We start from the raw sequence: 23026 nt of genomic DNA, 5'->3' as shown, positions 1-23026 counted from the left end.
AAATGATTTAAATATGTAATGTATTGGATATTTTATTGATTTGCGAGACTAAACTCCATCTGAGTTGTAATGGATGTACTGTCTTGCTGAAGGTCATTTCAGCAGGGCAGATGTTTGCTGACTTTCTAAACACCAGGCCACCTTAATTCTATCATCATTATTCTGACAGCGGGAGTTGGCTGAATATCTAACAGTAATGCCTCAAAATTTGGCGCAGATGTTGATGTGGATGACCGAGAGAAAAAAAAGAAAAACCCTGAGGTTGATATACAGACCGAAAGAATCCGGTCGCCCCTCCTCAGCTCTCCGCTCAGGTCAGCCGGCCCCCCTGCCAGGATGAAGGAGACGAAGATGCCTTCCCCATCCTCCCCGCCAACGATGTTGAAGCCCAGGCCTGTGGAGCCTTTGTGCAGCAACACCTTCCGCGGCTCCCTGCCAAAACAGAGTGACAGCGTCAGGTTGAAGGGCAGGACACACAGACCATAAAGGAGAAGAGCACAGAGAGCTAGAAGTGAAACAGAAAGAGCATAAACAGAGGGGAGCATGGAGGCCGTTTCATATAACAGCCATCTTCTACTGGTTTACACTGCGTATGATCATCCAAAATGTCGAGTGCATTTAGTTTTGGCAGCAACAAGCAGTGGGCCCTGCAGATCTTTTTTAGTATCCACTCTGTATATATTTGAATGTGAGCGCTTTAAATAGAGCTTCTAAATGATTCATCTACAGGACTCTATTCAGCAGTAGAAACAATGATTAACCCATGTAATAACCATACACTGCTAATGAAGATAACTTTGATTACTTTGATAACCACTTGGATAGCGCTGTTCACTCATTACTATGTGACCATTAACACCCGCAGCCGCACAACTAGATTCAAAAGCAGATTATCGCTCGACTATAGCATTTTCTCTCTCATGTATGGCAATCTCATGGGAATGTACCCACATCTGCACACTTTAACACCCACTCATATTAATGTACGCAGACACAATGAGCTACCTCCTGCTCAACAGACCCGCCGATACTCTGCTTTAGCCACTATGACTCATCCTCCAGCAGGCTATTCAGACTGCCTCAGTTTTAAGATGCTAGAGAGGCCAAACCGCCGCTATGGTCCAGCTAAAACCCTCTGAGAACACACTTCACACAAGTGCAAATACACACACTCCAGGAAACCCTGCATTACACTCACACACACACATAACACATACACACACGTATACAAATACACACATAAGCATACAGGCATGCACGTACATAGGCAAGGACACACACAAATACACAGTTTTCCTTTCTTAACAGAAAACCCTGCATGGTTCCTATTAGTGGTCTCTTGCTGTACTCAGCCTGCGGTCTGCAGGAACAATTCTTCTCAATCCCTAATGGCTGCTGTCGAACTGTTAAGACCATTTTCCCATCGATGGCAGCCGAGGCAGCATTCCAAACTTTCAGGATCATACCCATGACTGACTGGAAAAAGTGCTGATTACTCCACTAAAAGAGATGAGGAGCAACGGAAAGTCCTGAATAGTAAAACAGTGCCTACAGACAGTTTAACCAGACTGTTAAACTGTACTTGTTTGCAATTAACTGAACTTAGATGCAAACTTGCAAAGACCATAAATAAGATGGATTAGTAGCACCGTACTGACTCCGGGTCTGTTGTACTGCCTTACAGGTTTGTACTAGGCACAATCGGAGACTGTACTTGCAAGGCTTTAAATAATTGCTTTAATTTGTTCTTGATTTTTTTTCCCTATGGACTTTAATGTATTTTTTAAGCATCGGAGAAAAAAAATCAAGTGACAGCGGCCTTTAAGCATGCTACAACAACTGATTTGCTTTCAAACAAGTCAAGCTTAAAATAACCTTGCTTTTTCCATCTTGAGCCTCTCATCCCAACAAGGCACACAGATCTCCATGGTTACCTTAGGATCCGGATGCGGTGCTTGCTTCTGAAAGAGCATTTCCTAACTGTGCGTTGAGGCAGGCTCCTCACCAGCGACATGGAAGATGAGATGTTGACTGTGAACATGGTGGCTACGGCACATCACTCAGCTCAGCTCTTACTCCTCGACCCCTCTGCCTCTCTGGCCTTCCGCTGAGAGAGGGGCTACAAATTTAGAAGCTCCTGTGTTTGGGGCCTGATGTTCCCTATCTCATCCTCGTGTGCTGTGATGGGAAACAGCTCTTCTTTGGGCTGTCACAAACCCTCTCTCCCCAATCATCACTAGCAAGGCAAGACTTAACATTTAACCCTACAGCTCCCGAGCAAATCATCTCTGTTGCACTGCACAGGAAGAAGCCAAAATCCCCCCTCATGCACATCTGGAAAAACCTGGTCTGCACCGGGACTCGGGTGTGTCGGACTGGATGTCGTCCAGCTTTGGTCCCCTCATTTCTTCTCTGATGCTGATTTGCCCCCCCTTCCTCCTAAACAGCACACTAGCATTCCTGTCTGTTAGCCTGGCCCTCTGGAGACTAGGCAGACAGATTCCCAGAAGCTCCTTGCTAATTTGTCAGCGTGTAAACAAACTAAGGAGCTCACCAACTGACTTTCGCACACTTTCACGCCCTTTGATTTGACGCCCCCCCAATAGTCTGTGACCTGGTTGCACACTGGACAACGAGCTGGATTTCCTTATGCTAAAATAATTCTGTGGAAAAAGCCCAGAGGCCTTTTTGTTATCTTACAGGAGCTGCAGCATGCACATGTGTTTCTGTGTGCACTGTTTCCCTGTAGGATGTGTGGCCATTTTCACAGAAAGTGGGCCTGAATTCCTACAGTACTCTTTTAAATGCGGCGATCAAGTCCTCCCTCCCTATCACAAGACCTGTCTACCCTCCCTTCCCCCCTTTGCCTTTTCATACATGCCAGGAATGTAAACAGTTATAGAGCGGTAAAAACCCTTTCTCTCTGCCCAGCCATTTCTCCTGCGACTCTTCTCTAATTCAGAGCCCCACCGCCCGCTTCTCCCACCGCTATATTTTCCCCCTGTCTGTTTCAGTGTTTTGGCTGCAGCGGTCGCAGCTCAATCCTAAAGCTGTGAATGGATATCTGGCCTGCAGGGTTCAGCGGGTCACGCTGCCCTGGACTCAGTCCAGTAATTGGCTCTGCTTGGCTGATTAATGGTGGACACTGCAGATGGACGCCATTTTCCACAGACCTCTCACGGCACTTTATCTCTCGCTTTCCCCGAATGGATCACATCAGCTTATGTATAAAGGGGCATACAGATAAAATTAAAATGCTTTATCTCTCTCTCACTTTCTCTCTCTCTCTCTCTCTCTCTCTCTGCTTTTTTACTGCTTAAATTTCAGCCATAGATTTTCTGAGTCTGCCTCTTTTTTATGGCTTGCAGTTTTCCTCTAATTTTACAAAGGGAAAATGTATTCACTGTTAAGGTGATAGACGGTTTAAGATATTTCATGCCTCTCAATGTGACCAAGAATAAAATTGGAGTGATGAATGATTAACACCTAAGACGAGTACTCAGCTGATTCAGCTGTGATTAGTTCTATTTTAAACTCTCCTTTGTGCTTTTGAGCTTTTAAAAATGCAAACCAAAGGTCAGAGCATTCCTCGTTATTGATGACTAAATTCTTGCACTGCCCAGTCAAAGGTTGTGTGTGAGTGCCCGAGACACAGAAAGTTACTGATTAGCTAGCTCACCTGCTGCTGCTGTCCTCCAGCTCCTGTATTTACACAAGCTGTGCCTGAACAAAAGCAGCCTAGCTAGAAGCATTGTTGTGTATCTCTAACAGCGACAGCCCCGACCAGCAGAGGGGAGCTGCTTCTTTGGCGGATGTGCACAGTGTCACCTCTTCACACAGATTTATGCTTACACTAAACATACATATTTAAACCCAGAGGTTTTTTTTTTAATCTCTTATCCAGTCCAGACAAGAACACAAGAGAGATATGTTCAGTACTAACATATCTCCAGAAAGGGGGTAGTATCAGATCAGAGAAGGGGAGGCGGTTATAGGGGGATGTGTCTGTGATGACACCACTGAGGGGGGTGTGCAGATGGGCAGAGGGCCGATACAAGCTCTGACTCATTCCTCACAACCAGCCTGCTCCACTTCTGCAGGAGCCTGTGCTTACTATAGCATTCATCTAAAATAACCCCTCCTGGTGGGAGCCAATGGGGAAGCTGCTGGGGCTAGAGGGAGGTGTCTACTATCTGCTTGTCAGTCTGACAGTGCTGGATGCTCATCTGCTGTGATTGGGATCAAGTCGGTTGTCGGACACGATGTCCTCGGAGACCACAAGACCACTCTTTTCTGGTCCCTAATAGCAGACATGACACACAAACCCACTAGGGTAAAAACAGGTGCACGCATGGTCACAGCATGCAGGCCGCTCTCATGTGCACCGTTAATTTATGAGTTGTCTGGCAGCGCAGCATGTATACCCACAGGTATACGTCCGTGTCATAATTGTGCATTGCATTTAAGCACATGTACCTGCGTGTGTACTCGTACGTGTCAGCACATTATGAGCAAATGTGTCAGCGTACAGTACGTGTGTGTGATTGGTGCTGGCAGCATGGGGGATGAGAGGGGTAAGACCTGAGTGCATGGCCTGGTTTTTCCCAGAGTGCAGATGAATCATGACAGCTGCAGGACTGTCTGCTGCTACTGGTCTGCTGGCCCGGACCGGATCGGGCTCTTACTCCCCGTTACATTTATGGTAACAGCACGGCTTGCTGTTTATATTTACATACACTGAGCAGCAGGCAAAACATTCCAACGCCGCAAAGCAGAATGTTTGTGTTGGGCGGCTCCCATAAGCCTTCCCATCCTCCTGTGCTCTCCTTTCTTTTCAACACCACACCCTGAATTACGTTACAGCCAAGACCAGAGTCTGTCCTTTTATCTCTCTTATGCACACACACATACACACACACCCACACCCACACAGGAAAACACATGTTTGCATCAGTGTATGGTGCATATGTTACACAATAAAAAGCTGCAACTTATCACAAACACATTACATAATAGCAATGGTCCATACAGAAAAATCGGGGCATTCATCCATGAGGTGATGCACGATGGACAAGACTGTGGATGTAGTGTAAATAAATAAGTGAAACTTAACAGGAGGCCTTTTGCACATTTAGTAATGCCAAGGAGTGAAAACACACGCACACACACGCACACGCACACGCACACGCACACGCACACGCACACACACACTGCCATAAATATCATGTATTATTATTGTCTTCAGCAGTAACCACCAGTGAAAGTAACTTGGCCCAAGATAGAGGCTTAGTTTTATCGATGCGTCCTGACAGATGGAATTGAGCAGCTTGTGGGAGCGTGAAGCCCTTTCGGCTGCACTCCTGTGGAGATGTGTTTGTGAAGAGCAGGTACGACTCCATTTTAAACTGCGAGGAACAGGGCACCATTGTTTTTAGATTCATAGATGTAACAAGATTAGTAGAAAATTGATGGATAAATAATGACTACGGGCAGACCTTTTAAAACATAAACAGAAGTCATAGTAGTGTATGTGTAGTAGCAAAAAAAAAACAGGAGAAATGATATGCTTATATTCTTAATTTCTGCCCTTGTGTCAATTAGCTATTTTTGTTTTTACTTATTTAGTGTTTTAATGTGTTTTGTGTGGTCGTGACAGATGAAGTGTGTAAATATGAGTCGAATGGTCACACAAACCCCGAAAAGCAGCCACACACTTGAAGTACTTGAAATGTATATAGCAGCAAAGAAGGCATGAGGCGGGGGAACATTTACATGCAAACATACAGACAGGAAAGAGACAGGAAGATTAAATAAGCCAATAGAGACCCCTGCTTGAAAGTGAGAGCTCTATCAACAAAAATATCAACCCTCCTCCCTCCGTCCCTCCCTTTCCTCTCCTTCCTCTTCTTCTTGCCCGTTGCTCCTCTCTGTCTATTCCTTTTTGTATGTTTTGTGGTACAACACGTTATCGACGAGGCAGGTGGCCTAGCTCCATCCCTCTCGGGCCCTACTCCTGTCTGATGCCAGATCAAGATGCTGAGCTCTAGAGAGGAGGGTTAGCTAAGCAAGGCGTGATGGACTAGGTTAGTACCTGCCAGAGAAGGGGAGCGGACCTTGGCACAAGGGAGCAGGGGAAGGACAGAAGCCTCTGTAGAGGGCCTGGGGCACCTTGCTGTCCCCAGGTTTGTGGATGACACTGTAAATAGGTTCAGCCCTGCTGTGGGGTACAGGAATCACAGTGAACGGGACAAGTGTAGGACACATATAAAGCACACATACTGTACGAACAAAGATGCGACAAATGCACATACAAGTCATGTAGACAGCCTGGACAAGGACACATTACAGGGGCCGCACAACTAACACTCATCCAGTGACACTTTGACTCCACAACACACAGACACGTGTAGACGCCTCCGTGCAGTCACACAGACACGCACGCACACACACACACAAACACACACGGGGAGAGCACAGCCTCCCCCGCCTCCCCCCCAAGAGCTGTGGGTTAAGATGACCCAAGGCCTCGTGGGACGCTGCAATCAAGCCCCTCTGAATGCTACTTCTGATCCAGTGCTTGGGTGGGAGGTCAAAGGTTACACCTCAGACATAACAAGTACAAGAAGTGACAAGAGGCCTCTGTCAGCACACAGCCACCGCACACTGTCCGGGCTATTGTGTCGTATGCACCACTCTGGCCCTGATGAGATGAAATATGTAAACTAAGCATATGCTTTGCTTTCATCAAATACAAATATGAACACGTATCATCAAAGGAACCATGACAACACCTAAGAAACAACAACACAATGGAGGTGGCTAAGAACAAAAAAGAAACCCATGCAAATTTAAATATTTTAAAACCTAATCTAGCCCCATAGTACTGTGCTCTACAGCCATCTACACCAGCAAATACTGAAAAAGGCCTTTAGTTCATCACCAGAGACAAACTATGTGCTGTGATTTAGTTCAATCTACACGTGTAGAACTTGTATGAATGTCATGTATGGGAGGAGAATCATTCATGGAGGTACCGGCTCGTGACCTACCTTGTGAAGTCTTCCTCTCCTAGCATGTGGCGAGGAACTGGCGAATACCTGGACGGGGTGACCTGGGGCGGCGGGTACACTGGCTTAGGCTCCATTGGCCCCATGTAGTTGTGGCTGACGTGGTTGTCCACCATGGTGGGGAAGGCTGGGGGGAGGGCCAGACCAGTAGGGGGAAAGAGAGAATGATTACAACACAGGCACAGGAACACAGCTTAAGACCGACACTTTCAATCCCCTAGAAAAATATAAGCTCTTCGATCAAGATCCACCTCGTGACGAAGACGGATTCGTGGTCACCAGAGGAGGAATCCAGCAGATGAAAATATTTATTTGTCTGATACATTCCTATTAGTTTTTTTTTTTTTTTTGAGCATTAATTAACAAACCCTAGTAATAACAGGCTACAATATGATGGTGAACATGGTGTACCTCCAGCCAGCATTGTCACTGAGAGCATGCTAATGTCAGCATTTAGTCCAAAGAGCAGCTAGCTAGCCTAACAGACTAATAGAAACATGGCTCTAGAGTCTATATGCACCTTAATGAGCATATTAAAGGAAAATTCCAGTTAGTAAATAATCATAAATATATCTTGTGATAACATCTTAGTTATCAACACCATTGTTGAGATCTTTCCAAGTGCCAAAACAACAGTCAGGTGCCAGACAATTCAGAAAAAGTGTAAATAAGTTTAGCTGTTTAATCTCAACTATTAGTACAGAACATGTACAGAAAAGATAAAAACTGTTTGCACATAACTATGGAAAGTACAGAGGGTCAAAGCTGAACTCAAAAAGTGGGAGTGTAGGCTCTAGATGTTGACACTGGACAGTTTGTGGAATCACTTCAGCATTTTTCTCTTCCAAATAAGTTTGTCCAACGCTTGAGGTTTTTTCAAAACTTGTCTAAATCACCTGACTGATTTTGTTTTTAGCAATGTCTCTGTTTTCCCAGATCCTAGCAACCAACATGGTGATAAGAATCATATTATTAGCAGCAGGGATGGTGGCCAACACATTAAAAATAAGACCCAGGTTTTATAAAATCAGAAGAACCAAAATGGCATTAAGGAAACTGGCTCGGCTTTTTATACACGTCTCTGCTCCGTCTGTGCTAATCTTGACACAATAGACAACCAGCACTGACTGATGTATGAACAGAGATGTTTCAGTAATCTACACCTGATGTTTTAAAACTGACAATCCTCTTATCACCTCGGAGGAAAAACTAGAGACATTTTTCTAAAAAGTTGACATAGTCCTTGTGCAGGCGAGGGAAAGCACAATCCCAGGCGTAAAAACACACCTCATCCCTGTGAATTTACATTCTGAATGGAGGCAGCTGAGCATGATAAAACAAGCATTTTAAATCCAGATCATCTGAACACGGGTTGTGCTGTCAGAGCGGGGTTAAGGCTGCATTAAGGGCTTGTCGAAAACCCCCCACAACTGCAAACATTCAGAACCTACAAAAAAGCCCTCGATAGCCCCCTCTAACACTAAATCACTGTTCTGTGGAAATTTGAGATGCTGCAGCTCAAGATCGTGGGCTCTCATGAGCAGGTGGGATGTGAGAAACCATCCACACTCAGTGGGAGGCAGAGAACTGTGCTTGTTGTTGCTGTGGGAAGGATTGTGTGTGTGTGTGTGTGTGTGTGTGTGTGTGTGTGTGTGTGTGTGTGTGTGTGTGTGTGTGTGTGTGTGTGTGTGTGTGTGTGTGTGTGTGTGTGTGTGTGTGTGTAAGCAGTCACTACATTCACTATGTGGGTGTCTGGGCATAGCAGTTTTGGGGAGAGAACAGTGATCCAACACAGCAATTCACGTAGGACAGCTGAACCATCTCTGATAAAGATAAGAAAGTTGATCTATAATTCACCCTTTACCTTACATCAAACATTTCATATAAATAAACCTGTGCTTCTGCTGCGTATGTAGTAAAATGTAGTGTTGACTCAAAAAATAAATAAATATAAAATGGCCACGAGAACAAGAAGAAATAGATACGTACTGCTGGAGTAGTCTGGAGGGGCGTACATGTCGTTGAGATGCACAGGTCCTGGCTTGGCCACCTTGAGGTAAACCATGTCAGAGGTGTTCTTCAGCGCAGCCACTGCCTCCTCATGACGTACGTCCTGCAACAAGGTGTTGTTCACCTGAACGCCACCAAGAGAGGAGGAGGAGGAGGAGGAAAAAATCCTTGTATCAACACCTGAACACATCGTGTCTTTTGCTGCACTGTGACAACATCGCGCTTCGCACCGGCCAACACAACAATGAATCACAGTATTATGAGGTATTTGGACATTTCAGCAGAGAGAAAAGGCTGGTGTGTGTTGCGCAGCATTAACAGAGGTCAAACGCAGCACTTTAATGATGCTCTGAGTCTTTGAGTTTTTGAACAGCCCATGTTTTCGCAGATTTGATTACACTGATGTAATGTGCCTAATCCACTGTTAATAATAAGGGACAGGTGCAGTAGGCTATGTGTTGCAAACTGAAATGTTGCAAACTTAAACATTTACAGTCAATATTACACTGTACTGTTGGTAGTCTGCATGTTGTCAACACACAGCCAGCTGCTCTCAAACAGAGGCTGGACATATAATGCACAGAGATGGAAAAAAACATATCTATGAACTGTATCTCAAAGAGTGTCAGAGGAGTAGCAGCTTGATTTTCCTCTGTAGTGAACTAACAGTCGACCCCCATGATGACAGCAGAGTATCTAGACCAGAGGTCGGCAACCTGTGGCTCCGGAGCCGGCTCTTTCGTCACTCTGCTGTGGCTCCAGAGTGGCTCTCGTGGTTTAGAGAGGGCAAGCTCATTTTAGGAAAAACAAAAAAAGATAGGCTAAATGGCCATTCACTTGTTCATTGTAGGCTAATAGTTATTTCCTTGGAGATTGAGGTGCTCAAGTGACATTAAAATAAAACTTGTTTCAATATTCTCGATCAATTCGGTGTGGCGACGGGGGTGTGGGGGGGAGGGGGGGGTGGGCTTGTGGCTTCAAGTGGGTTTCTATAAGGTGGGAAAGGGCCCAAACGGCTCTTTTAATGCTAAAGGTTGCCGACCCCGATCTAGATGCTTGATCTTATTAGAAGTCAATAAGAAAAGGATGAGATAATTTGCTCTTTATTACACCTGGGGTCACTGTAAAGGTCAATGCAGTATGTGGGAACTCAAAAACACAAAGCATGATGGTTGCTTGCTCCATTATTCAAGATGATGATTATTATTATTCAATAAGTAATTTCCATAAAATTGAAAGTCACTAATGTTGTTGAAATGTATTTGAAAAATTGCAAGCTGCATATGTAGGATAAAGTTCAGTGATAAAGTAACTAAGGTAACTGTGAGTATTTGATAGACAAATGTAATGACTCCCTCTCTGATTCAGAGCCGATGGACCTTTTTACTGTCCCATGCTAATGGGTAAACTAGTGATCATACATAAAGTCATAAATGCTAATGTCTACTGAGTCTCACTTAGCTTGAAATGACAGGATGGGTCAACCAAGCAGATAATGTACTTAACGCATCCCATAAACAGTCATCTACACATAGATGAATGGTTTGTGATCAGCGCTATAAACACTACTGCTGAATTTGTGCTCAACTCTACTGTGAACTAAATGAACAACTAAAATTAGTTCATTTTGATATAAACACTCGATATGTGACTCAGTGAGAGGGAGGTGCGGGCTCCTACAGCGAGCAGGCGGTCTCCAGTCTGCAGCCGTCCATCTTTTTGGGCAGCTCCTCCCTCTATGATCTTGGTAATATAGATGCTGTTGTCTCCCGGGATGTGCTGGTTCCCGATCCCTCCGGCGATGCTGAATCCTAGCCCTGGTTGAGTAATACACACAGTCAGATAATCAATAGATGTTCATAGAACCACCATTCATTTTATACATTTTTAGATATATCAGGTGTGTGGGTCTGCTTCCTCTGAGCTGAAAAGCTCACTTTTAAAATAAATCTAGTCTTAAAATATATTTTTCCAAATTTGACACTTACTATATCTACAGCTGTAACAAGTTTAGCATTGCATTCATTTCCAGTAAGGATGCATGAAAATTAAGTTGTATATTCCTCTCTAAGTGTGTTTCCTGACCTTTTGGGCCTTTCAGCAGGTTGACCTCCAGAATCGTCTCTGGTGGGGCCTGCCTCCGTCGGACCAGCAGCCTCACCACGGGCCCTGCCTCCTTCAGGGCCTCCACCGCCCGGCTGTGAACCACCTCGGACACGTCCACATCGTTCACGCGCAGCACGCAATCATTAACCCTGCAGAAGGAAGTTTTAATATATAAATCACACACGTACCAGCCTGTCAGTCAATAGATAAAAGCACTGAGGTTACTTGGCTGCACAAAGGCAGGGAGAGACCCCAGCAAGGCCAATCTAGGCAGAAACCTCCAAAGCACATTTACAAAAGCACTCCATATCATAATTTTTGCATGTTTTCAGGTTTTCGGTTTTCCCAGTGAATCATAACTTTGAGGAAACACACAGAGCCAGGGGGCAGAGGGCTGTAGAAACTCTGCCTCCCACACAGCACTGCCTGGCGGGACATGCTGGTAGTGTGCATTAAAGAGGAGAGAAAGGAGGTTAGAGAGGAGAGAGAGAGGACAGAGGGTGCCGAGGAGCTCAGAAAGAGTAGGTGGAAAGAATAAGGTGAGGAGGAGGAAGAGGAGGAGGAGGAGGAGGAGGAGGAGGAGGTGGGTAACATGGTGAAAGAGGGGAACGTACCCCAGCCGTCCATCCATAGCAGCTGCTCCTCCTGGGATAATCTTGGTGATGAAGATCCCCGGATCATCGGGAATGTGGGGATTGTCTATTCCTCCCGCAATGCTAAAGCCCAGGCCAGAGTTCCCCTGCACACAGGTTATGATTGGCATTTTCAGTAGGGAACAGTAAACAACACGCACATACACACACTTTGATGTAAGTGACTGGACCCAATGTGGGCTCAAGGTCGGTACAATATGGCTCTTAAGTGTATTGGTATCTCAGAGGAACATGTGATTGATGCAGGCTGCTCCAGGGTTTTCTCCAGGCACTTCAGATGTCCATTTTTTGCGAACATACGTGTGTGTGCATGCGTGTGCGCGTGCACGTGTGTGTGTCCTTGCATGTGACAAATGATAATGCCATGTATTCCATTAGAAGAGGGCACTTCATTCAAAATGTCACGCTTCTTCCATCAACCCCACAGAGAGGCACCAGTGGTGGAGATGCCCCGTTTTGACAGAAAAATGGATTTATGATCTAAAGCAAAGACGAGTCGCCAAGCGTCATTTCTATTGCATGATACAGAGCTTCTCACTCTCTGCAGGAGGCAGACAACACCACAGCCTGTCCTTCCTGTTCCTGAAAATGACACAGGAACCTTTTGGATCCAGTGGGTCCGGGCACACTGCTGCATCTGACAGCCATGGCCACAGAGACAGGCAGCAAACAAGACAGCTGAGAAAAGACTTCACTTTATTATTTTCTATAATTAATGAGCAACAGTCACAACAAATTAGGACAGAGGGAGGCTGAGGCCTCCCAGTGTGCTGCTCTGGAGCCGAGAGGAGTACACTGGGCCCTACCACCAAATGTTAAACACCCACAGACCTTTTAAAGTGTGACTTCGCATAGTTTATTTAAACCTTCTGCATGCAGAAATGCCACTTAGAGTGGAAGGGGCAGGAAGATACTGTGCATCTATCATGGGTTCGGAGGTGCATCTATATGGGGGTGGAATAATGAGAGCAGAAACATATAGCGCTGCCACTACAAGCTGAACCACCGCTGACAAGTGCAGTGGTGCCTGCTGAACAATTGAACAGGAGAGCACTTTACATTTCTGGCGTCTGCTGATGACATGTGCATCAGGATTATGTAAAAAGCTATGCCTCACTGGCGTTATTCTGCGCTCATACTCACATGAGATGTTGCACATAAGACTTCCTCACTGCAGTGATGTACTGGCTATAAATTCACTAACGCACAGAATCACATAGGATTCTCATATACAATCGCAGACATGTAGATTTCTGTAGTTTTCATGGTCTTTTGGCTCAAAGAGTGAAGAGTGAGTTGCTTACTACCACCTAGTGGGGAGAAATCCATCCATCATGCAGAAAATACATTAAAGAGAAATATGTAATATATGTAATATGTGGAAAAGTGTAACAAGAAAATGGTAAAGCTTACCCTCTCTAAAATGATCTCTTCATATTTATACATCCCATCACTGCCATTTACCTGCCAAAATAAAAATAAAAAACACATAATGGTTAGTTACATCACTGAGCCTGAATTATGCCATTTTCTAAAAACAGAGTGAGGGAAAAAAAGAGAACCATGCAAAATTTTCAGCTAAATCCTATACTATATAATAGAGAATAGACCTATGTACAGACTGAAAACAGGGAACTGTGAAGAACAGGATTATTGACAAAATATACAGAAGATACATTCAGCAGATTGTTTTACTAACTAAAAATACCACCATGAATTTCTGATTTATTGCAATCAAAAGTGTCTTTCTTTCTTAAAATGCATAGGCACTGTGACAGTCAATGTGCCGCTGCAGAATGAACATTCTCCACAAACAGGCAGGGTCAATAGGATAATGGATGTTGGTCCACATGGCAAACAGCATGTTGCTACCAGGAGGATGCACATACACACACACACACACACACACACACACACACACACACACACACACACACACGCATGCACACACACACGACCGTGCTCATGCACCGCAGAGGGAGTGTGAATGAGAGATATATACTGTACAGAGAGAGAGAGAGAACAGATACTTACATAAGGGCCTGCATCTAGTGAGTCTGCGTTGACGATGATGGGGGGAGGGTTGGCCTGTGAATATGAAGAGATACACATTATCTCAGTGTGCGAGGCTGGCAGCACACAGACGTAATGCGGTACACACACTATCAGTGGGGAGCAAAGTTAACGGATGCCATGGGAACAGTCGGTCAGTCTCCTTGGGGCTGAGGCTATGTAGTATGTGTGTGTTGTGTGTGTGTGTGTGTGTGTTCGGAGGGTGGGGGTGGGGGGTTGTTGGAAAGGTGTGAGGACTGCGAATGAGGACTGGGGCAGAGAGACCAATGCTTATTAACTGCCACAGCCAGACGTCCCACGGTCACCTCATAAAACAAACCAGCTTGTGTTCCAGCTGTTGGGACAATGCGTTTATCTCACATCAGCTTCTCACTTGAACTTCACACACAGAGAAAACGCCGTGTAGTATCACGTACAGAATCCGCAGTCTTATAATTTGATGACCATTTGTGACACTGATATGAGGGAATATGTAAGCTTATTATTTACATATGTCTTATCTTATTTTAAATTTATGGGGTTAGTTTTATTTGATATAAAAAAAAATATTGGTTTATTAATAGGTGAGACAACATCTATTAATAAACTAATTTGATTTAAACAAAATTATGAAGCTAAAATACCAACATTCACCGGCATCTGTCACATAATGCAAGGCTTTTCTCTGATTGTCCATCATCCATCATTAAGGTGTATTGTAATTTTGCTTTGTTGTAAGATGGTTCCTCAAAAACTTTGCTGGGAATTTTCACTATTTCATGATATTTTATAGGTAAATTAAAATAAACATGATTTGCAGCCCCAGACATGTGGCAAATATCTGTTTGATATGGAAGCCATGTTTCATTTAGCAATAATTGCCTATTGCACTCTGCTTTGTAAAGCACTTTGTGACTGTCGTCTGTGAAAGGTGCTATATAAATAAACTTCTATTCTATTCTATTCTCTTCTATTCTATTCTATAATTCTGATAATTGGTTAATTGCTGAAGTCATTTTTCAAGGACAAACACTATTTGTTTATAACATTTGAAGCTTTCCTCTTATTTGACCTATTATAAAATATAATATCTTCATGTTTTGTGATGTCAATCAGACATAAGAAGAAACATGAAGATGCCAGGTTGGCTGTTTTTCACTGTTTTCTGACTTTGTTGTTTAACAACTGTCTCTAGGAATTGCTCATCAGCTCAAATGATCTCTTAATGTTTTCAATAATGTCTGAATTACAGTAATACATGTAATAGTATGTCCGTCGAGGGTTTTGCTGCCTTTTGAGACATGAATAATAACTGAGGGGAAACAATGTTTAAGACGGATGAGGGTAAAATGCAAAATGCAGATTACCGGTTGTCAGTATCGATACATAGTATCAGCTTTTAAAACCCAACCACAAGCCTTACATATTAAGTTTCACAGCTCAATAACCGTCCCAGCTCAGCTCTACTGTGCCACCTGGTGTCTCTCGGCCCATTTCAGGGCTGCAGAGAAGCCGAGGAGAAGCTGTGAGCTGAGACCTCCGAGGAGAGGAAACAGGAGGAGCAGGAGTGTGAAGGAGGAGACGCACCGGTCGGTTTAGGGAGAGAGCTTTCCTGTCGTTGTCCTCCTCTACAGCACGCTGGCTGTCTACTTGTTATTGATTTGATTGAGCTGTGTGGGTGAGGGGATGCTGACAGTGCTGCTCTGGGACCTTACACGTCCTGAGGTCCGACACTGACGGGAAAATCACTAGCTGCCATCCTCCCCCTAGACCCCCCACCTCACCCAATATCACCCTCGCACCTTTGTCTTAATATATACAGAAAAATGTGATTATGATCTCCCTCCTAATTAATTCAATATAATACAATAATGTGATGTGATAATATTTGGGATTTTGTTTTGGTGATTTCAAAATTAAGAGAATGAATTTTCTTTGATTATTTGACTGATCTATCTTAAAAACTGTCTTAAACTACGAGATTATTATTCTACTTAATACTAGATAATATTCTCATTGTAAATAATTGCAAAAATGTTTCAAAACCTCCAGTCATGAGCTTCACATTTCATTATTATCACACTGTATAAAAATATGCACTGCAACACACACACACACACACACACAGTATAAATGGTTGTATATCATATAACAAATGATACTACTCAGCTTTTCACTGCTACACCTCTGCAAACACTTTGAAACACATTCTTAAAAAAGGTCTGATCCTTTGATCAAAATCATTTTTATTTCTCCACACTCGTCCCAGAGTGAGCTCCCTGGTAACGAAGGTCTCTCTCCGGATAAACAGGAGCCGTGGATCTGACCTGCTCCTCTCCATAGTGGTGATGTGCTATGACTCTGGACAGCTGTGGCTGGCACACCCCCCCACCCCCACCCCCCCCACCCTCCCTCCGCCCCCCTCTCATCCTCCCCATCCAGTCAGCACAATCAGGCCTTCATTGTAATCTGCATATGCACTAACAGATGCTCATGTCTGTGGCTGTGACTAGATCTCATTTCCCATGAATGCTTTGCACTTTTTTTTCCTCCTCCTCCACCCCTTCATCTTAGAACCCAACTCATAATACACGCCCCAAAAATCCCGGAGAGGTGTTTATTAGTAAAAAGCTTCTGTTGCATCGAGTCCCCAGCAGCCATGTTAGTGACAGTCGGCTGTGAACGAAAAAAAAAAAAACCCTGAAACCAAAGCCCACATAGCAAGAAGTGATGAAACACAGCCTAAGGGCAACGCAGGGGAATACGTTGGCTACTATTGTCCCCTGGTGACTGACAGACTAAACTACTGAATCCACTACTGACGCCACATGTGACTACACACACCTGTTACGATACAATGCCTGCAGTGCTTATAGCTATCATAGTGGACCGATGCTTCCCCCAGGGGATCACTGAACCTACAAGTGCATCGGAAAGACAATAAACCCATCAGTGGTAGAAAACAGCAGTATTATCCTGGCCTGGGATTGCTGCGTAATCCCTCTATTTGAATCTCACATAACAAGCAAACAAAAAGGAATAATGGAAGATAATCTCAGCATGAGTAATCTCAACAAGAGTTTGTTTAACATTTAGTAATTTACTAAGGTAACTTGGATTAGATTGGATTACCCCTCCCTCCTTGGGTTGCTGCTAACTGTCTCTTACTGTAGCTCTATGCAAACGGACAGCACAGAGAGTATAAGATCCGTCCAACGCTGAAGTTTCTGGACACATACCCGAGGTAAGATCTGTCTGTGTCATCACTGGGCCCACAGAGGACGAGCAGGGGACTGAACCCCAAGTTACTGTCTCTGTGATTTAGCCAGCACTGGGAGGCTGGGATGAAGATCACAGAGGTGAAGACAAAAGCAGTCTCTTATAGATTGATGTCAATCCAGGAGGGGATAGGGATGTCTGTCAGTGTGTGGCAGGTGAATGTGGGTCAGGGGAACTTGAAGCCGTTCAATAGGTGAGGCGGTAAAAGGTTGCAGATGTGATACAGTGCATGGACTTCAAACTTGATTTGAACTTGACAACTCTGAGATTTGACTTGGAACAACCAAAGATAAATAAGACAGCCACAGGCCTTACGTGGCCAGGTAGCATGAAATTTTAATTATTATGCCTCCTCATCGAAAGGACGAGGTCTCTGCTAAGGAAAGACACTATTTATACCGTAAAGATCAGCACTCAGAGACCTGAAAGACTTCCTTTTGCATATGAGGACATGACCCTCGACTTGGACTAATTCTCAAGGACTGTGAGAATTTCACAAGATGACCACATTTATACCTGGTATGAACATGTGATCCTTCTAGATTCATTATCAGGATGATGGCATCTAGTCTGCAGGCCTTCACTTTTACACCTTATTATCTCGGCTCAGCCTGTGTGTGACTAGATCTCAATATGCAAGTGAGTTTAGAGAAGCTGTCAGCAAATGTGGCAGGTAGCAGGTCACAGAGAGTCAGATATTTTTATCACTTGCTATAGCTACTGCTACCACTACCTCTGTCGGGTCGGTCTAAATCAGGCAGAGAGAGGTGGTCATGCTTAATGCAGAGTACACTGATTGAGATATGATCTAAATGTAAGCCATCTGATCTGATCTTATTCTGAACACAACACAAGATATGACCTAGAAATTACACCTTAATCTGTGCTTTTCCTTCTGTAGCTAAGATATAGATAGATGCAGATTGCATGTAAAAACCAGATTTAAACAGGGTCTTCTTGACAGCTGCAAAAAAAAGATTGCAAAACAGCTTTGTATTGCACACGTGTGGGACTGACAGATATAACAGGACAGGACATAATATCCCTTTTTTCCCCCCTTTCCCTCATACATTATTAAAGGCTGCTTTCACAAGCAGTTGTTGTTCTTTACCTGTGCCCACCAATGATGCAGAATAAAGGGGACTCTATCTTTGGTACATATACTGGACACAAAGAGCTCATATGCACACAGTGACAATGAGCCCAGACTGCCTCCCCAGCATGAGATCATTACAACAAGTCCCCAGTGACCACCAGTAGCGAAGAAAATTCACCCGCTACAGTCCTTTTCTTTCTCTCACTCCCCTGTCTCATGCAACCATCTGTTCATAATAGTTCCTTGTTCATCAATCTATCATCTTGCTCTTCTGTCAGTTGAGATTGTGTATCTGTCTCTTGTCTCACAGCATCACAGGGGATGTGTATCATGTCCCTTTGGCATTGCACCACACAACACTCACTTGGCTGCAGACCCCCGGGACAGTAAAGCTACAAAGACTCCCACTGAACCTTGGCAAGTGCAGGGCACAGGCTTCATCCAAATTGTTAAATAATCAATGTGTTCCCATGGTAACCGGTGCTCGTACGCCATTGGCCGGCTATCCTGCTTAGTCACCTCCCCCTGCTTCACCTCTGAGGGCTCTCACTGCAGTTCATGCAGCTCTGTGCTTGCACATGCCTGGCCATGGGCTGGATGTGGCTGACTGCTTACAGTGCTGCCTCTCCATATCTCACAAAGACACACACGCATGCACACGCACGCACACACACGCACACACCTCAAATTATCCATATGGAGAGTGAAATGGAAAGTTGGTTTTCTGAGGAGACACTGTAGCCAGCTATCTATAGTTAAACATTATCCTGTAACGGGAGACAGGGAGCTAAAAGCTGGCCTGGCTCTGCCTGAAGGTGTCACAAAACAAACCTACCAACACATCTAAAGCTCAGTCATCAACATGGGATTCTGTTTGGTTGCCTTGCATGGCAGCTTCCGCCATCAGTGTGTGAATGGGTGAATGTGATGTACTGTAAAGCGCTTTGGGTATCGTTTCAGGTATAGTAAAGCGCTATATAAATACAAGACCATTTACCATTTACCATTTAATAAACATGTAGAAACAATAGGTATTTTAAGATTTTTATGCTTGTTACCTAGGCTAGCTGTTCCAGTCTGTCTGCCATGTTAGCTGGCTGTTAGCTTAGTTAGGGTTAACCTCATCCCTATGATTTATATTTATGTAAATCAGGCTTCCTCAAAGAGTGGTCCCCTAGCACCAGATGTGAAAACGATGCACTGTTTCATTTCTCAGCTCGTATGTTTTCACTCTGGTCCAAACGTTGCACCAGTGGCAGAGCGTCATGTTTCCATGATGACTGACCGGAAAAAGACGCACGGTGGCACGTTATGTTTACATGCCTCCTGATGTAAAAATAAAACTCTAAAAAGTAACATTACACTTTAACAATGGAGACACACAAACACAGTACACAAGTACGCAGGTTACTTATAGAGCTGGTCAAATAATGCAAATAATAGATTTTGAAAGTGCGGGAAGCCTCTTTTTAGTCCAAACTTGTGTCGTACACCAGGCGGTTGGAGCGGATCAAGGTCTGGCCGCGTTCACATAACAAACCGACCACACCAGAGTTCGACTGTAGCCGCACCGGTGCAGCCATTTTGGTACTGTGTTTACACTGACCCAAAGGCAACGCACTCGGGCCTAAAGTTCAACTGGACCGACCTGTGTGAAAACACCCTTCAACAACTAGTATGTAAAATCAGAGACTACATAGATATTGCTAAAGCGGTCCTTTTAGGTCGTAATTGTACTACTCTAGTCTGAACAGCTGAATTTGGTATTGTCCTTCTTCTGAAAAAGTTAGAGAAACACTGATGTAAACAAATGTGCATCAAATTACAGAAACACTGACCATCGTAAGAAAACTTCATCTTATAAAATGTCAGTATCCCTGTATCCTTGCTGAAAACTGCATTGTCACAACCGGTAGACAGAAAAAGACAACACGGGAAGTCAGACTGGTTTCTCTGCTTCACCTGTCAGCATTTACTTTTTTTTGTGTTTTCAAACTCTCATCTTCTTTGCAGGTAGAGTGAAGGGGGACAACAGGAGGGTTCAGCATGTGCACAGTGATGGCATGCTGACGGGGCAATAATCCCTTCCTCCTTAGCAAACATTTCCGCATCAGTTCCTCTCGCACCAAGGCACACCAACATGGCAGCTGAGTCTCCAGTGGCGACATCGCAGTAAAATATGACAGTCAGCCCTGCTCAGATGATGCACCCAGTCAGTCAAATGATACAGCCAATGCTGAAGGAAGCTCTTCTCGGGCCTAAAGTCAGAGCTAATAGCAGATAGGGGAACAAGGCGTGCTACGACGTCCTTATGTTATCTCAAAATGTAATGTTCCTTCATTTTCTGGTGCCTCGAGTGCTGCTGCTGGGTTTATGTTTTTCTGCAGAATGTGGGATGAGAGACGCAGTCAGTAATGCTGCTCTGATCCTGTGGCTCTCATTGGCCTCTCATAGGCCACGCTGCAGTCCAATCAATACCTACTCAATTACTATGCACCCAACATCTCATTCACACTGTGGCCCCTGTGCCGGAGGGAAGAGGGAAGGAGAGAAGCAAGGTGAGGGAAGGAGTGACATGTGGATGGAGCTGAGAAGGATGAACACACCATGTTTTACTCGCAGAAGCCATTGAAACTCGATGTTGCATTCTTTGTCCGGGACAAAGGCGGAATAACGAGATGTAATAAAGAAAATCCCATAGCGGTAAAGGTCAACTGCTCCAGCACCAGCTGAATTCAGGCATTCATCTCAATGAGGCAGCCACAAGGAAATTAATTAATTCGCCCATAAAACGGCCCCATTAAAGCTCAAAGTTTTCTGATTTGATGGCTGTGATTGAGCATTGTGACTATGTTGCCCCCCCCCCCTCCCCTCCCCTCCTTTTCCTCCTCCCCCTTCCCCAAACCCACACCACAGACGAACATTCATGAAACCATAATTAATAGCCCGTCACAGCTGTCAGCAGCGCTCGCTCCTCATCTTTATGTAATATTACAAAAGCATGCTCTGGCTTACCTCTCTCTCTCTCATGCTGAGCAGCTCCAAATGAGAGCTGGCTAGTTTGACCTTCACAAGAGCAGCCACAGAGGGAAAAGTACTTAGTGTAACAAATATTCATAACAGTGTTGCTGGAGAAGGCCTTCTACAAGTCTGCTGACAGCTGATCAGGTTCGGACATGACTGTGCTCGTCTCTGTGCTTTTGATGTATATACAGCGAGTGTGTGTGTGTGTGTGTGTGTGTGTGTGTGTGTGTGTGTGTGTGCGTGTGTGTGTGTGTGTTTGGACACTGACACAGGTTTGAGTCTCACATTAGGCACCACAGCTTTCACCATCAAATTCAAATTTGATCTCAAAATGAGGTAAACATGTTTCTTGTGGCTACTAATTTCAACAAAATAAAATATTTTTATTCTTTAAAACTATAAACTCATTATTTCATAAGAAAATTCTGTAAAAATGACCATTTCCAGAGCTGGAAGTTACGTTTTGTCAAAACTCAACTCGTACTCAATTATATAAACCAAACAATGAAACAACTAATCACTCTGCTCAGAGTTATTTCTCTGATGATTGAGTCATCGCTGCATCATAACAGGTGCCCACAGTCGACTGGTGACCCAAAGTTCAATGTTGCAAAAATATAAATTGTCAAAAATCCTTTTTCAATCATATTACCTGAGGTTTATGCGAAGGATGCATATGATTTAAGACAATGTGGGTAGCTTATATATTAACCTGTTAGGGTATACATTAAGTATACTTAGACTTGTACTTTACAACTGGTACAATATACTATGAATCAATTCCTTCACAGTTCACACTAATTTTAGAAGTATTTTACAGATGTAGTTTTCTTTTCTGGTGCTTTTAATTCTGTCAACATGACTTCATAAAAGAATTATTCACAAATAAAAGAAATATTTTCATATCCAAACCCATTGCCATGTCAGTTACTGTATTGTTAATTTGCCCTGGTCAGAGGTCTCACGAACACACAGTCATCAAGTAGCAGCTCTAGTGAAAGTTACCACATGTGCTATGGCGAAGCTCCATAATGAAGGAAGCCTGTCAAGTGTGAGTGTCATCAGTATGCTTCACATACTCCCGCCCCCACTACTTCCTCTACATCAGAGGTCACTGCAGCATGTTACCTCACAGCTCTTGACTAGTTGCTACCCCTTGTTGCTAAGCTGAGAGAGCTGCTAAGCTCGTTCCCTCTCTGGTGTTTTGGATCCTGCGCTGAGTACCGGTGACAGTGCACAACCACACACACACACACACATACAAACACACACACACACACACACACACACACACACACAACTGAGTGCTGCCATTTTGATGCTTTCACCACTGTCACGTTGCCTCCTCAGTCAATAAGGGTGCATTATTCAGCTGCGGTGGTGTCATTATGGAGAAAGTGGATCCTTTAGATTTATCTCGTCTCCAATTCATCTCCATTTTATGGTTTGTTTGTGTTTGAGTGTGTATTGTTGTCTGTGTGTGATGCTGTGAAGATGCTGACGGTGTGGCTGAGGTAACCATCTTATTTTGGCCTGACGAGATGAAGCATTTGACTTACTACTACTGGGTAAAGACATCCATCAATGGAAACTATATATTTACATTGTTTATGTGACTACTGTACTAGTATCAGTTCTATAGATGGTCAGCAGCAGCTGCAGGACAGTAATGAATGCAGGATGCTTGAGAGAATGACTTAGAGAAATTAAAGCTGCAATATACTGTTAATATCAATTTT

The 23026-nt window shown here is 44.1% G+C and overlaps 1 protein-coding gene across 10 annotated transcripts in view; it reads right to left on the bottom strand.

The window, feature by feature from the left end:
* The window catches only part of dlg3 (discs, large homolog 3 (Drosophila)), an 80892-nt gene that overhangs the window by 17771 nt on the left and 40095 nt on the right, over window positions 1-23026 (bottom strand). For 5 of the 10 annotated variants that reach the window (XM_085789544.1, XM_085789546.1, XM_085789545.1 and 2 more), the window contains 8 exons: window positions 13871-13924; window positions 13250-13300; window positions 11798-11922; window positions 11163-11332; window positions 10758-10894; window positions 9057-9201; window positions 7050-7194; window positions 276-432 (listed from right to left, as the gene is read on the bottom strand). In XM_085789544.1, coding sequence (XP_085645670.1) covers window positions 276-432; window positions 7050-7194; window positions 9057-9201; window positions 10758-10894; window positions 11163-11332; window positions 11798-11922; window positions 13250-13300; window positions 13871-13924 — 984 coding nt within the window. Of the gene's footprint in view, window positions 1-275; window positions 433-6091; window positions 6218-7049; window positions 7213-9056; window positions 9202-10757; window positions 10895-11162; window positions 11333-11797; window positions 11923-13249; window positions 13301-13870; window positions 13925-23026 lie in introns of all 10 variants that reach the window. The other 5 variants (XM_085789542.1, XM_085789547.1, XM_085789541.1 and 2 more) reach the window with 2 other exon arrangements.

The sequence above is a fragment of the Trachurus japonicus genome, chromosome 10 (assembly GCF_045865225.1).
Source record: "Trachurus japonicus isolate A0001 chromosome 10, Traja_1.0".
Classification (NCBI taxonomy): domain Eukaryota; kingdom Metazoa; phylum Chordata; class Actinopteri; order Carangiformes; family Carangidae; genus Trachurus; species Trachurus japonicus.
The sequence above is the reverse complement of the archived record's forward strand: the minus strand, read 5'-3'. Positions and strand labels throughout refer to the sequence as shown.